Source organism: Schistocerca serialis, chromosome 1 (genome assembly GCF_023864345.2).
Source record: "Schistocerca serialis cubense isolate TAMUIC-IGC-003099 chromosome 1, iqSchSeri2.2, whole genome shotgun sequence".
Taxonomy (NCBI): Eukaryota; Metazoa; Arthropoda; class Insecta; order Orthoptera; family Acrididae; genus Schistocerca; species Schistocerca serialis.
Window position 1 is genome coordinate 372,867,043 of NC_064638.1, and position 12,581 is coordinate 372,879,623.

General features: G+C 42.0%; 1 protein-coding gene and 1 non-coding gene across 2 annotated transcripts in view; both read right to left on the reverse strand.

The window, feature by feature from the left end:
• Window positions 1–13: 13 nt before the first annotated feature.
• The window catches only part of LOC126474179 (uncharacterized), a 58,938-nt gene continuing 46,370 nt past the window's right edge, over window positions 14–12,581 (reverse strand). The window contains exon 3 of the mRNA XM_050101675.1: window positions 14–1,231. Within this exon, the coding sequence (XP_049957632.1) occupies window positions 14–1,231 (1,218 nt within the window). The remainder of the gene's footprint in view (window positions 1,232–12,581) is intronic.
• Window positions 2,599–2,674, reverse strand: Trnal-caa (transfer RNA leucine (anticodon CAA)). The gene has a single exon. It is a non-coding gene; the product is annotated as a tRNA-Leu (tRNA).

Sequence of the window (12,581 nt, forward strand, 5' to 3'; positions counted from 1 at the left end):
TGAAATTGAAGTACTACAACGAGAAAAGAATGACAACATAGGTGGTGAGAGCTGACACAAAGGTCGTCAGTAGCCGGAAGTCCAGCGTGGCGACTCCAAAGATGCTAAACCTGGGGCTGCGGCGCTGCACTTGGAGGTCAAAGAGCTTCAGCTCGGCTTCGGGTCTGCTGCCTGATGGTGTTTGCAGCAGCACATGGAATACGGCAGTAGATGTGTCTTCCAACTGCCGAATCGTCATGTGGGCTGGGAGCAGCACCAGCAGGAACTGGGTGACTTGCACGAAGTGGGCACCCCACGTGTGTTCCGTTGTCTGGAAATTATCCCCGTATTTCAGGCGCTTGCACGTAAGGAAAACGGTGCACACCGATTCCATAAACAGTGTAGGCAGCAACAGTGCCAAGAACACCTTGTGCGCCGAAAATATTTCGTCCGAGAGGCTGCAGAGTGCCTCGAATCCTCGCCTGAGGGATCTTATACTTTGGCAGAAGTGAACCTCATCAACATCATTAGCCACTTGACTGAGAACGGTAAAACACTCTCTCTTAGAGCTGCCTTCAGTGAGTCTTTTCCTGCCATACTGCCGCATACTCATACTGAACAAGCCATTGTTGAGTGTAATTATTCTCTGTCTTGCCATCAACAGCAAAAAATAAAATTTGAAGAGATTTCCTGATGTTACCAATGTGTTCACTATGTAGGCCAGCATCAATTGCAATGTATTCACAGATTTCATTTTTATGGCAATGATAACAAGTTGCATGCTTGAGACAGTGATATTGATAAGTGGTCCCACAATCCACCCAATGCTCATTCTGTCAACAGCACCAATCTGTGATTGCGAAAACTCCCGATCACAGTTGCCAAGTAGAAGGACCATTTTCCTGTATCTGGAAGTATTGACTAACATTTCTAATAATACTACAATGATGTTGATGAATAAGAATACAAACGAAGAGATTGCATTTAAGTACACAGCAGCTGGAAGACCATGCATATGGACTCCCATCCAGGTTAGCACTAATGGAACTAGTGTGCTCACAAGGCATATGAAGATGGCCAGGGCATAAACAATATCTGTTGCCTTCATGTCCAGCTTGACGTTCTCCATGTCTATGCTGAAGGGCACTAGTCCTACTGCCTTACAGAACAGATGAAGGCGTCTCACTTCTCTCAGAATCTTCTGTCTCCTGGATATTTCTGCCATCTCCTCGTTGATTTTCAATCGGAAGATCTGAAAATGAAACAGAGAACTACTTAGCAATGTCCAGGAGCATCTCAGATGTACTGGACAATTGACAGGGAAGTATGAACGATGTAAGTAAGTACCTTGCAAATGGACAGCAGTGTGTGTAAGTTAGGAATATCTGTGGAGAGAACTTAAGATGTGCAGAACGAAATTTTTGTCGCCAACATACACTAACATCAAATGTCACGTAACCGTGGTGGGATGTAAGGTTTGTTCATAAACGCAGTGTACATTTTGAATGTCATTACATCGCCAGTGCAGTCAAAGGTACAATGTACTTGGATCATGCGTTTCATAGGCAACCTAAAAATTTGCATTTTAATCTAGAATGGAATTGACTTAAAGCCATAAAGAGGTTTGTCATAAGTGTCACAGTTCATGTGTCGATCTTTTGTAATAGAAAAAGAACAGTTAGCCACAGTACTGCACTTTATTGTATTGATTTTAAATGGCTTTCTAGTACAACAAAATGAAAGTGTGCCGAAAAACTTCGAATTTCAAGTAATGAAATGTAGCAGTTTGGCACTCTTTGCAATTATTTGCATCTTAATGTTGCAATTATTTACATCTTAATGTAGTACACTCTTCAGAAAACCAAAATACTAACTGAACATAATCAAGCACCATGACTCAGAATCTTTATGACTACAGTAAAATAACATAATAATTTGGAAAAGAGAATAACACGTCAGAAATGACCTATACTGTCATATATACTATCTGATCAAAAGTATCCAGACATCGATTGGTGGCTATTAATATGGAGTGTGTCCCTTTCTGACTTTATTTCAGCTTGAATTCTGCTGCAAACATTATTGAGTGAGGTGTCTGAATGTCTGTAGAGGAATGGTAGTCCATTCTTTCTCAAGAGCGGAAACCAGAGAAGGTAGTGATGTTGGGTGCTGGGGTCAGGAGCAAAGTTGATGTTCAAACCCATACCAACAGTGTTCCATTTGGTTCAGTTAGGGACTCTGAGCATGTCAGTCCGTTTTAGCAATGTTATTGTTCACATAACATTGCTTCACAGACGCTGATTTATGACAGGATTTGTAGTCATGTTCATACAACCATCATCTCCAATCTATTCCTCTGTTGTATTCTGTACACAATGTTGTAAAATGTATTCCTATTCTTCCAAATTTATCGTTTTATTAAGCAAATTTAGGGGACCACACTCTAACACCAGTCTTCCCGCGTCCGTGTTCCCGGGTTCGATTCCCGGCGGGATCAGGGATTTTCTCTGCCTCGTGATGACTGGGTGTTGTGTGATGTCCTTAGGTTACCAGAATGAGATTTTCACTCTGCAGCGGAGTGTGCGCTGATATGAAACTTCCTGGCAGATTAAAACTGTGTGCCCGACCGAGACTCGAACTCGGGACCTTTGCCTTTTGAGGGCAAGTGCTCTACCAACTGAGCTACCTTCCAAACTTTACAGAAGCTCTCCCAGGAGAGCTTCTGTAAAGTTTGGAAGGTAGGAGACGAGGTACTGGCAGAAGTAAAGCTGTGAGTACCGGGCGTGAGTCGTGCTTCGGTAAGCCATGTCTCCACAATATCCTTAGGTTAGTTAGGTTTAAGTAGTTCTAAGTTCTAGGGGACTGATGACCATAGCTGTTAAGTCCCATAGTGCTCAGAGCCATTTGAACCATTTTCTAACACCAGTCTCTACCTACTTCCCTGTTGGCATCATGCACGACGGCAGGTAACGTCAGTAGTAGGATAAAGCTGGCACAAGGACATTTTGTTAGTGTGGGCTGTCTACACCAGAGCCCAGCATTCATTCAGGGGCAAATGTATTGTTCTCTTTTGATTGACAGGTCTTTAACCTAATGTTTTGCCAAGTGGATTATGACCCCTGTGGATAACCCAACCTTCTGAGAAACCTCCCCCCACCCCTCCCTCCCCCTCATCCTTCCAACTTCTCTGGAAACCTCCAAACCATCCCTCCTACTCGCCAATACCAGTACACTTTCAGGCCTGAGTTATTCGAATATTCAGGCCTGAGTTATTCGAATAGACCCATTCTATCAATTTGATTGACCAACTAATTAAATTGATCAATTAATTAACCCATCCCCCTCTGGTAAATCCCCAGCATTCCCCTCCCCCACTTCCTCCTCCCCTCCCACCTAGAAATTGGCGTCTCTGTACTTGAGGGGAAGGATCTCAAGACAGGAAATTCAATTACATAACAAGGGTATATTATTTATTTATAAAAAAATTCAATTTTCAAGCTGGAGCTCTCTTGATCATCGTTATCTGGCGTTCAGAAAGATGCAGGTCTTGTAAAATACATCGAAAAGAAATAATTAAATCGATCGTTATTTTAATTTGATCATGCAAGGAATACCATTGACAAATCTTATCAGACATTAATTTCTATCCTCATAATAGCTCAAAAACAGGTTTACAAAGACCCATGGTCTAGGGGTAGCGTCTTTGATTAATAATCAAAACGTCTTCGGTCCCGGGTTCGATCCCCGCCACTGCCTAAATTTTGATAAATAATCAGCATTGGTGGCCGAAGACCTCATAAGAAGTCAGCCTCATTCTGACAACAGCCTTGTCAAAGAGGGCGGAGGAGCGGATAGAGGTTCAGGGCACTCTCTTGTCCTAGGGGTGGGAAATTGCCCCTAAAGGCGGAAGAATCAGCAATGATCAACGACATGAGGATGCAGAAGGCAATGGAAACCACTGCATTAAAGACATGTAACGTGTATCCACAGGACATGTGGCCTGTAATTGAAGAAGTGTCATTATGATCTCTCCATTGGCAAAATATTCCGGAATAGTCCCCCATTCGGATCTCCGGGAGGGGACTGCCAAGGGGGAGGTTACCATGAGAAAAAGATTGAATAATCAACGAAAGGATAACGTTCTACGAGTCGGGGCGTGGAATGTCAGAAGCTTGAACGTGGTAGGGAAACTAGAAAATCTGAAAAGGAAAATGCAAAGGCTCAATCTAGATATAGTAGGGGTCAGTGAAGTGAAGTGGAAGGAAGACAAGGATTTCTGGACAGATGAGTATCGGGTAATATCAACAGCAGCAGAAAATGGTATAACAGGTGTAGGATTCGTTATGAATAGGAAGGTAGGGCAGAGGGTGTGTTACTGGGAACAGTTCAATGACCGGGTTGTTCTAATCAGAATCGATAGCAGACCAACACCGACAACGGTAGTTCAGGTATGCATGCCGACGTCGCAAGCTGAAGATGAACAGATAGAGAAAGTGTATGAGGATATTGAAAGGGTAATGCAGTATATAAAGGGGGACGAAAATCTAATAGTCATGGGTGACTGGAATGCAGTTGTAGGGGAAGGAGTAGAAGAAAAGGTTACAGGAGAATATGGGCTTGGGACAAGGAATGAAAGAGGAGAAAGACTAATTGAGTTCTGTAACAAATTTCAGCTAGTAATAGCGAATACCCTGTTCAAGAATCACAAGAGGAGGAGGTATACTTGGAAAAGGCCGGGAGATACAGGAAGATTTCAATTAGATTACATCATGGTCAGACAGAGATTCCGAAATCAGATACTGGATTGTAAGGCGTACCCAGGAGCAAATATAGACTCAGATCACAATATAGTAGCGATGAAGAGTAGGATGAAGTTCAAGACATTAGTCAGAAAGAATCAATACGCAAAGAAGTGGGATACGGAAGTACTAAGGAATGACGAGATACGTTTGAAGTTCTCTAACGCTATAGATACAGCTATAGGGAATAGCGCAGTAGGCAGTACAGTTGAAGAGGAATGGACATCTCTAGAAAGGGCCATCACAGAAGTTGGGAAGGAAAACATAGGTACAAAGTAGGTAGCTGCGAAGAAACCATGGGTGACAGAAGAAATACTTCAGTTGATTGATGAAAGGAGGAAGTACAAACATGTTCCGGGAAAATCAGGAATACAGAAATACAAGTCGCTGAGGAAGGAAATAAATAGGAAGTGCAGGGAAGCTAAGACGAAATGGCTGCAGGAAAAATGTGAAGACATCGAAAAAGATATGATTGTCGGAGGGACAGACTCAGCATACAGGAAAGTCAAAACAACCTTTGGTGACATGAAAAGCAACGGTGGTAACATTAAGAGTGCAACGGGAATTCCACTGTTAAATGCAGAGGAGAGAGCAGATAGGTGGGAAGAATACATTGAAAGCCTCTATGAGGGTGAAGATTTGTCTGATGTGATAGAAGAAGAAACAGGAGTCGATTTAGAAGAGATAGGGGATCCAGTATTAGAATCGGAATTTAAAAGAGCTTTGGAGGACTTACGGTCAAATAAGGCAGAAGGGATAGATAACATTCCATCAGAATTTCTAAAATCATTGGGGGAAGTGGCAACGAAACGACTATTCACGTTGCTGTGTAGAATATATGAGTCTGGCGACATACCATCTGACTTTCAGAAAAGCATCATCCACACAATTCCGAAGACGGCAAGAGCTGACAAGTGCGAGAATTATCGCACAATCTGCTTAACAGCCCATGCATCGAAGCTGCTTACAAGAATAATATACAGAAGAATGGAAAAGAAAATAGAGAATTCGCTAGGTGACGATCAGTTTGGCTTTAGGAAAAGTAAAGGGACGAGAGAGGCAATTCTGACGTTATGGTTAATAATGGAAGCAAGGCTAAAGAAAAATCAAGACACTTTCATAGAATTTGTCGACCTGGAAAAAGCGTTCGACAATATAAAATGGTGCAAGCTGTTCGAGATTCTGAAAAAAGGAAGGGGTAAGCTATAGGGAGAGACGAGTCGTATACAATATGTACAACAACCAAGAGGGAATAATAAGAGTGGACGATCAAGAACGAAGTGCTCGTATTAAGAAGGGTGTAAGACAAGGCTGTAGCCTTTCGCCCCCACCTCTTCAATCTGTACATCGAGGAAGCAATGATGGAAATAAAAGAAAGGTTCAGGAGTGGAATTAAAATACAAAGTGAAAGGATATCAATGATACGATTCGCTGATGACATTACTATCCTGAGTGAAAGTGAAGAAGAATTAAATGATCTGCTGAACGGAATGAACAGTATAATGAGTACACAGTATGGTTTGAGAGTAAATCGGAGAAAGACGAAGGTAATGAGAAGTAGTAGAAATGAGAACAGCGAGAAACTTAACATCAGGATTGATGGTCACGAAGTCAATGAAGTTAAGGAATTCTGCTACCTAGGCAGTAAAATAACCAATGACGGACGGAGCAAGGAGGACATCAAAAGCAGACTCGCTATGGCAAAAAAGGCATTTCTGGCCAAAAGAAGTCAACTAATATCAAATACCGGCCTTAATTTGAGGAAGAAATTTCTGAGGATGTACGTCTGGAGTACAGCATTGTATGGTAGTGAAACATGGACTGTGGGAAAACCGGAACAGAATATAATCGAAGCATTTGAGATGTGGTGCTATAGACGAATGTTGAAAATTAGGTGGACTGATAAGGTAAAGAATGAGGAGGTTCTACGCAGAATCGGAGAGGAAGGGAATATGTGGAAAACACTGATAAGGAGAAGGGACAGGATGATAGGACATCTGCTAAGACATGAGGGAATGACTTCCATGGTACTAGAGGGAGCTGTAGAGGGCAAAAACTGTAGAGGAAGACAGAGATTGGAATACGTCAAGCAAATAATTGAGGACGTAGGTTGCAAGTGCTACTCTGAGATGAAGAGGTTAGCACAGGAAAGGAATTCGTGGCGGGCCGCATCAAACCAGTCAGTAGACTGATGACAAAAAAAAAAAAAAAAAAAAAAAAAAAAAAATGACGCCTAACCAGAAAATAATTTCCCTGGCAGAGACAACACTTGCACTAACGCGGGATAATTGAACCTGTGATTCTTGCAGGGTTAGTGAAGTTAACCGGAGAATAAGTTTTGACAATGGCAGGAATAGTTTACAGGCTTATTGATGACAAGGTAGTATATTAGAACGAAGAAAGAGAAGAAACTGGGACATCACACAAATTGTATGGAAGAGTATGATGATTCCAAACTGATATAAAAATTTCGTGCTGCTACTTTTCGATCTCATGCTTGAGAGACTGGAGCTTATGAATGAAATGTGAAACTATTTCCTATCATAAAACGTTTGACTTGTAGTAAGCCTAAAAGGCATTTGATATTGGTACTTTGTGAATTATATTCTGTCGTGTTATTTATGTAAATGAAGTTCATAAAGAGAACATTTGTGCCAAAACAGTCTTCTTTATTTGGCATGTGTTACAATTGCTGCAATATTAGAAAGCCCTATTTCGTTTTATCTAGCAGACAGTGACACAAAGGATTTAATCAAATCGAGAACCTACACCAGTCTTGTGTATATTCGTACGAACGGCTTTTTCAGTACTTGACAACGACATTTTGATTTTTCGTGTAGCAAAACGTTTGACAAACTTTGATTCTTGTCTCTTGTCTTTACTGGTTTTATGATTCCTATATTCTCTCACGCAAAAGAGAAAGTTATTAGCTAATAGGTGGGGCCTAATAAAGAGTGAAAATATTCTGAAGAGTTCTTATTTTCCCGATCACAAATAATCACTCATAGTATTAATTGCGAGTTTTTTTTAAAGAGAGGTGGGATGTCAGACAGGCATACTTGGAGCAGAAGCACCACAGGACGTTTTAATTTCCACTGTCCTGAATATTAAGACCGAATACCATATCTTACATTTCCTCGATCATATACTTTTATATTCAGAAAGACGTGCGTGATAAAATGAATATATTTTTGAAAAATCGAGCTTTTTAGAATTTCTGACGTCCTATCTCAAACACTCAAGGGGACTGGGGACACCACTATCAAGGTTTTGCCTCGGGGCTGACAATTAATAGTGATTAACTGAAAACTAACAATTTCCTGAGTGCGTGGTCTTACGACAGAATTAGTTCGGAACGCATTCTGTTGCCAACTGGCGACTGTGGCGTGCATGCTTGCACTTGTGATATTTCGTAGCCGTTTGTACATTTTAATTAGCTTAAAATAATTAATTTAATTATTAAATTATCGCTTTCTGGCATTGTTACATTGTTGTAAGAAAATACTTACGACCTGTAGGCTTCTCCTAATATCTGTATTGGAGAAAGCGACTTTTATTAGCAAATGTTTATTAAGCAAGATTACTTGCTTCGCGCTAGAATGTGCTTTCCCTTTGTACCTTGCTGCTGACGTTACGGGCGTTCTTATGTCCAACCACAGCGCCTCACACCACCATCCATTGCCAAAGTCATATGGTCCACCGGCTCCTTCAGTCAGTGTGGGAACTGATATCTCACTCTCAACTGTATGCGTTCTGTAGTACCGCTTCACTTACTGAAAGCTGCATGAATCTGCAGACGCGACACAAAATTGTAAAACTGGAAAATAAGGAAATGAAATTTGGCTACAAAGTGCATGTCTCTTGGCAACCCGTCACCAGCTGTTTTCAACTACAGAGAGATCTGCCGACCAGGACAACAGTTAAACACACTCTGTATTGAGATAAGTCTTGATAGAACAGTAGTTTACGGTCTTGCGCTACCTTGTTGAAAGATAATCCACCGGCTTTAGCACTTCAAAATCGTAACAATGCCTGCTGCCCAAAGTGCAGACTATGCAAGTCTTAGATGATTGTGTTTTGTACCCAATGGCAGCCCAAAGTCTTACACAGAATGGTGGGACCGCATGACGATAAAGAATGCAGTGTGGCAACATTCGTTCTCTTCGGAGCCTTCACACAGGGATCCGTCCCTCCTGTTAATGTACACAGCACTTGGCATCGTCATAAAAGGTGGCATAAAGCCAAGCATGTCTCCACGCTCGTCGTTGGGTGCGCCACTTGAAAATCCTCAAACCACTCAGCTTGTCTCTTTTCATTAAATACGAGGGTCACTCCAAAAGAAATGCACACTATTTTTGTAAAAATACAGAGTTCATTCTGCATCTGTGAAAGTTTTACAGTGTGTAGATACATCCTTCCCGCTTGTTTTCAAACTTAGTTCAACCTGTTCCCGTGAGTGGCGCCGTCACAGCATGTCTTCAAGATGACTGCTACACTTGACGTTCGTCAGAAGCAAGGTGCTGTCATAGAATTCCTGTGCTGTGAAAATTAGACAGTGGGAAACATCCACAATAGGTTGAAAAAGGTGTATGGAGAGCAGGTTACGCGATGAAAGCGGGCCCGGCAATATTGAAGATTGTCCTCGCAGCGGCAGGCCTCGTACTGCACACACTCCAGACAATGTGCAGAGAGTTAACGAATTTGTGACTACTGACAGAGGCATCACAGTGAACAAATTGTCACGTTATGTTGGGATAGGGGAAGGAAGTGTTTGCAGAATACTGAAAGTGTCGGCGTTAAAAAAGGTTTGTGCCAGGTGGTTTCCCAGGATGTTGACAGTGGCTCAGAAAGAAACAAGAAAAACGGTATGCAGCGAACTTTTGGAACAGTACGAGAATGGTGGAGATGAATTTCTTGGAAGAATTGTGACAGGTGATGAAACATGACTCTACCATTTTTCACCAGAGACGAAGAGGCTATCAATGGAGTGGCAGCATGCAAATTCACCCAAGGAAAAAAAAAAAAATTCAAAACCACACCTTCTGCTGGAAAAGTTATGGCTACGGTGTTTTTCGATTCTGAAGGACTCTGGCTTGTGGAGATCATGCCAAGTGGAACCACCATAAATTCTGATGCATATGTGACGACACTGAAGAAACTTCAAGCTCGACTGAGTCGTGTTCGACCACATCGGCAAAAGCAGGATGTTTTGCTGTTGCACGACAATGCACGGCCATATGTCAGTCAAAAAACCATGGAAGCGATCAAAAAACTCATATGGACGACACTGAAACACCCGCCTTACAGTCCTGACCTGGCTCCATGTGACTATCATCTCTTTGGGAAACTGAGAGACTCCTTTCGTGGAACAAAGTTAGAAGATGATGACTCCCTTGTTCACGCTGCGAAACAGTGGCTCTAACAGGTTGGTCCAGAATTTTAGCGTGCGGGTATACAGGCGCTGGTTGCAAGATGGCGTAAGGCAGTTGAGAGGGATGGAAATTATGTGGAGAAATGAAAATATTGTTCCTAAAGAATGTATCTACACACTATAAAACTTTCAAGCATGTAGAATAAAAGATGGATTAAAAAAAAAAATAGTGTGCCTTTCTTTTGGAGTGACCCTTGAATGATAATTCAGCTAGAGGATGATGAAAAGACAGGCTGTAAAAATAATAGCTTTGGAGAGTAAATATGATTGCAGTGACTGTATGTGTTGAATTCTTGGTGACTTCTTGTCTAAACCAACGTTTTCACATTTAACCTGGTGCTGCATCTGTACTTGGCTTTTCTGAGATACCTAGGGAATTGCACACATGGTCGACACAGGACAGGTGATGCAGAAAAAAGCAGGCATTGGTATGCAGCTGGAACACTGGTGTTCGTGAAAACAGAGCTAATTCATGCCGCATGTAGGCAGAAAAGTGTTGCTATGCTGAAAATTGCGTCGCCAGCCAGCTACCTGGCGGACTGCAGCTACTGTTCACTTTTATTGTCTGTTTCCACTTTGCCCAACGGAGCAGCTAACTGTGGGATAGGGGGAAGGACTTACATCAGCAGGAGGTCAGTGCAATGCCCATACTAAGAATAGTGCCTTCAGTAGATAAGAATCTCCAAGATTCCAAATCTCATGAAGATGCTGCAGATGCGGACAGCCTTGGGCAGAATTCTTTAACTTTCCTAGGACCTAGGAAGTAAGACTAGCTACTGGACGTGAAAATGCTGACTGGTAAATGTCATGAGGTCAGATCACTTAGAGGGAAGCTTTTTAGAGAAGAGGAGAGGATGGAGAAGTCATTGGAGTTTTTAACATGATGCACTTTCTTGATGGGGCATTTTGCTCAGCAAGAGTACTTGTGAAATGATTGGTGGTCATGTTTTCTTGGTGGTAGGGAAATAGGAGGCTGTTGGATTCAGATAGACAAGAGAGAACTTCGATGCAGGTCATGACACTGATCATATCGTCGGCAGGTTGAGGTCTCCACTGGAGCGGCTGATTGGGGATCCACAGTTCGAGTCCGGGGTAGGGCGCTCCTAGCACCATACGCTCTGCTCGTCTTGTGGTGATAATTTGTGGTGAGCAGTAATAGCAGCACCGGCACGTTAGAACGGTTTCCCAGCAGGATTCTGTCTGAACATTGAAGTTAACTGTTTCACATCCGTCGATGCATTGGTAGATGAAAGCGCTTTATTTCCAATTTAACATTCCTTCACGCAGTCTCTGTAATCAGTCAGTACGAAACTCTTAAGTTATTTCAGCACATCAGCTGTGGTTTTAGGTGAACAATTCAGATGTTTGAAGTATATTTGTCAACTGTAAGGTTAACTTTATTTGTAGTTTGTGGTCAGTTTTTATATGTTTTAACTTTATTTATTGTCAGATAATCAGATGCATTTCCGTATTTGTTCTTTCTTTGAATAAATTAATGTTCTCATTCAAATCTTGTTTTTGTTAGCACCGGAAATATTTTTGTTTTTGATATTAGGCAATTCCGTCCGTTTAGGATCCACAGCTTGGGCCCTAAAATTTCATTGCATTAATTAACGTGATTGTGTATAGTAATTTAGCTTAGGTCTTAAAAGCATGTCCTTCTCATAATTAGCTCTTTCATTGCTGTAGGCCGTTCTCCAGGTGTTGTGGACGCATATACAGAGTGATTTTTTTCACTGTGCGCAAACTCTAGAAGCTGATCAACGAGAGGATACGGACCAAAAAATATCTGGTGAACTTATGTCCGGAAATGCATGATTCCCATCCTAGAGATCATTTATTCAGTCATACTTTGTTACAGAGATTGCGGTCCAATGCATGCTGTACCATGCAGCGACGGTTACTGTATGTATGGTTTCTTCCTATAGGGCGGTACTATTCCTCATACATCATGCCTTAGCGCCCTTTCCTACCATAGTAATTGGTAATGTTGTATCACTTCTCTTGCTGACTCACCTTGCAGTGGATGTGACACAGTGTTGTACACAATGGTTCTGTTTTCTAAACGAGAACTTGTCGACATGGTGTTTACTTACTGAAAGGTAAATGGCAACTGGCGACGGACAGCAACGTTGTATCAAGAGACCTATCGCCAGCGACAACAACCAAAGCATTCGATGTTTGCAACAGTGTTTCACCTTTTGTCTGAGACAGGAGGTAGGAGATCAGATCTGGGGCAAAATGTGCTTAGCACTGTGAAAGGCGACCGCCGTGTCAGTACCAGGCAGTTGGCCCGCCAGTACAGGGTAAGTGTTGTAGTTTATGCAGGTCAACGCAGCTAAATGACAGGTAACACGATTTAAGGGACAAAA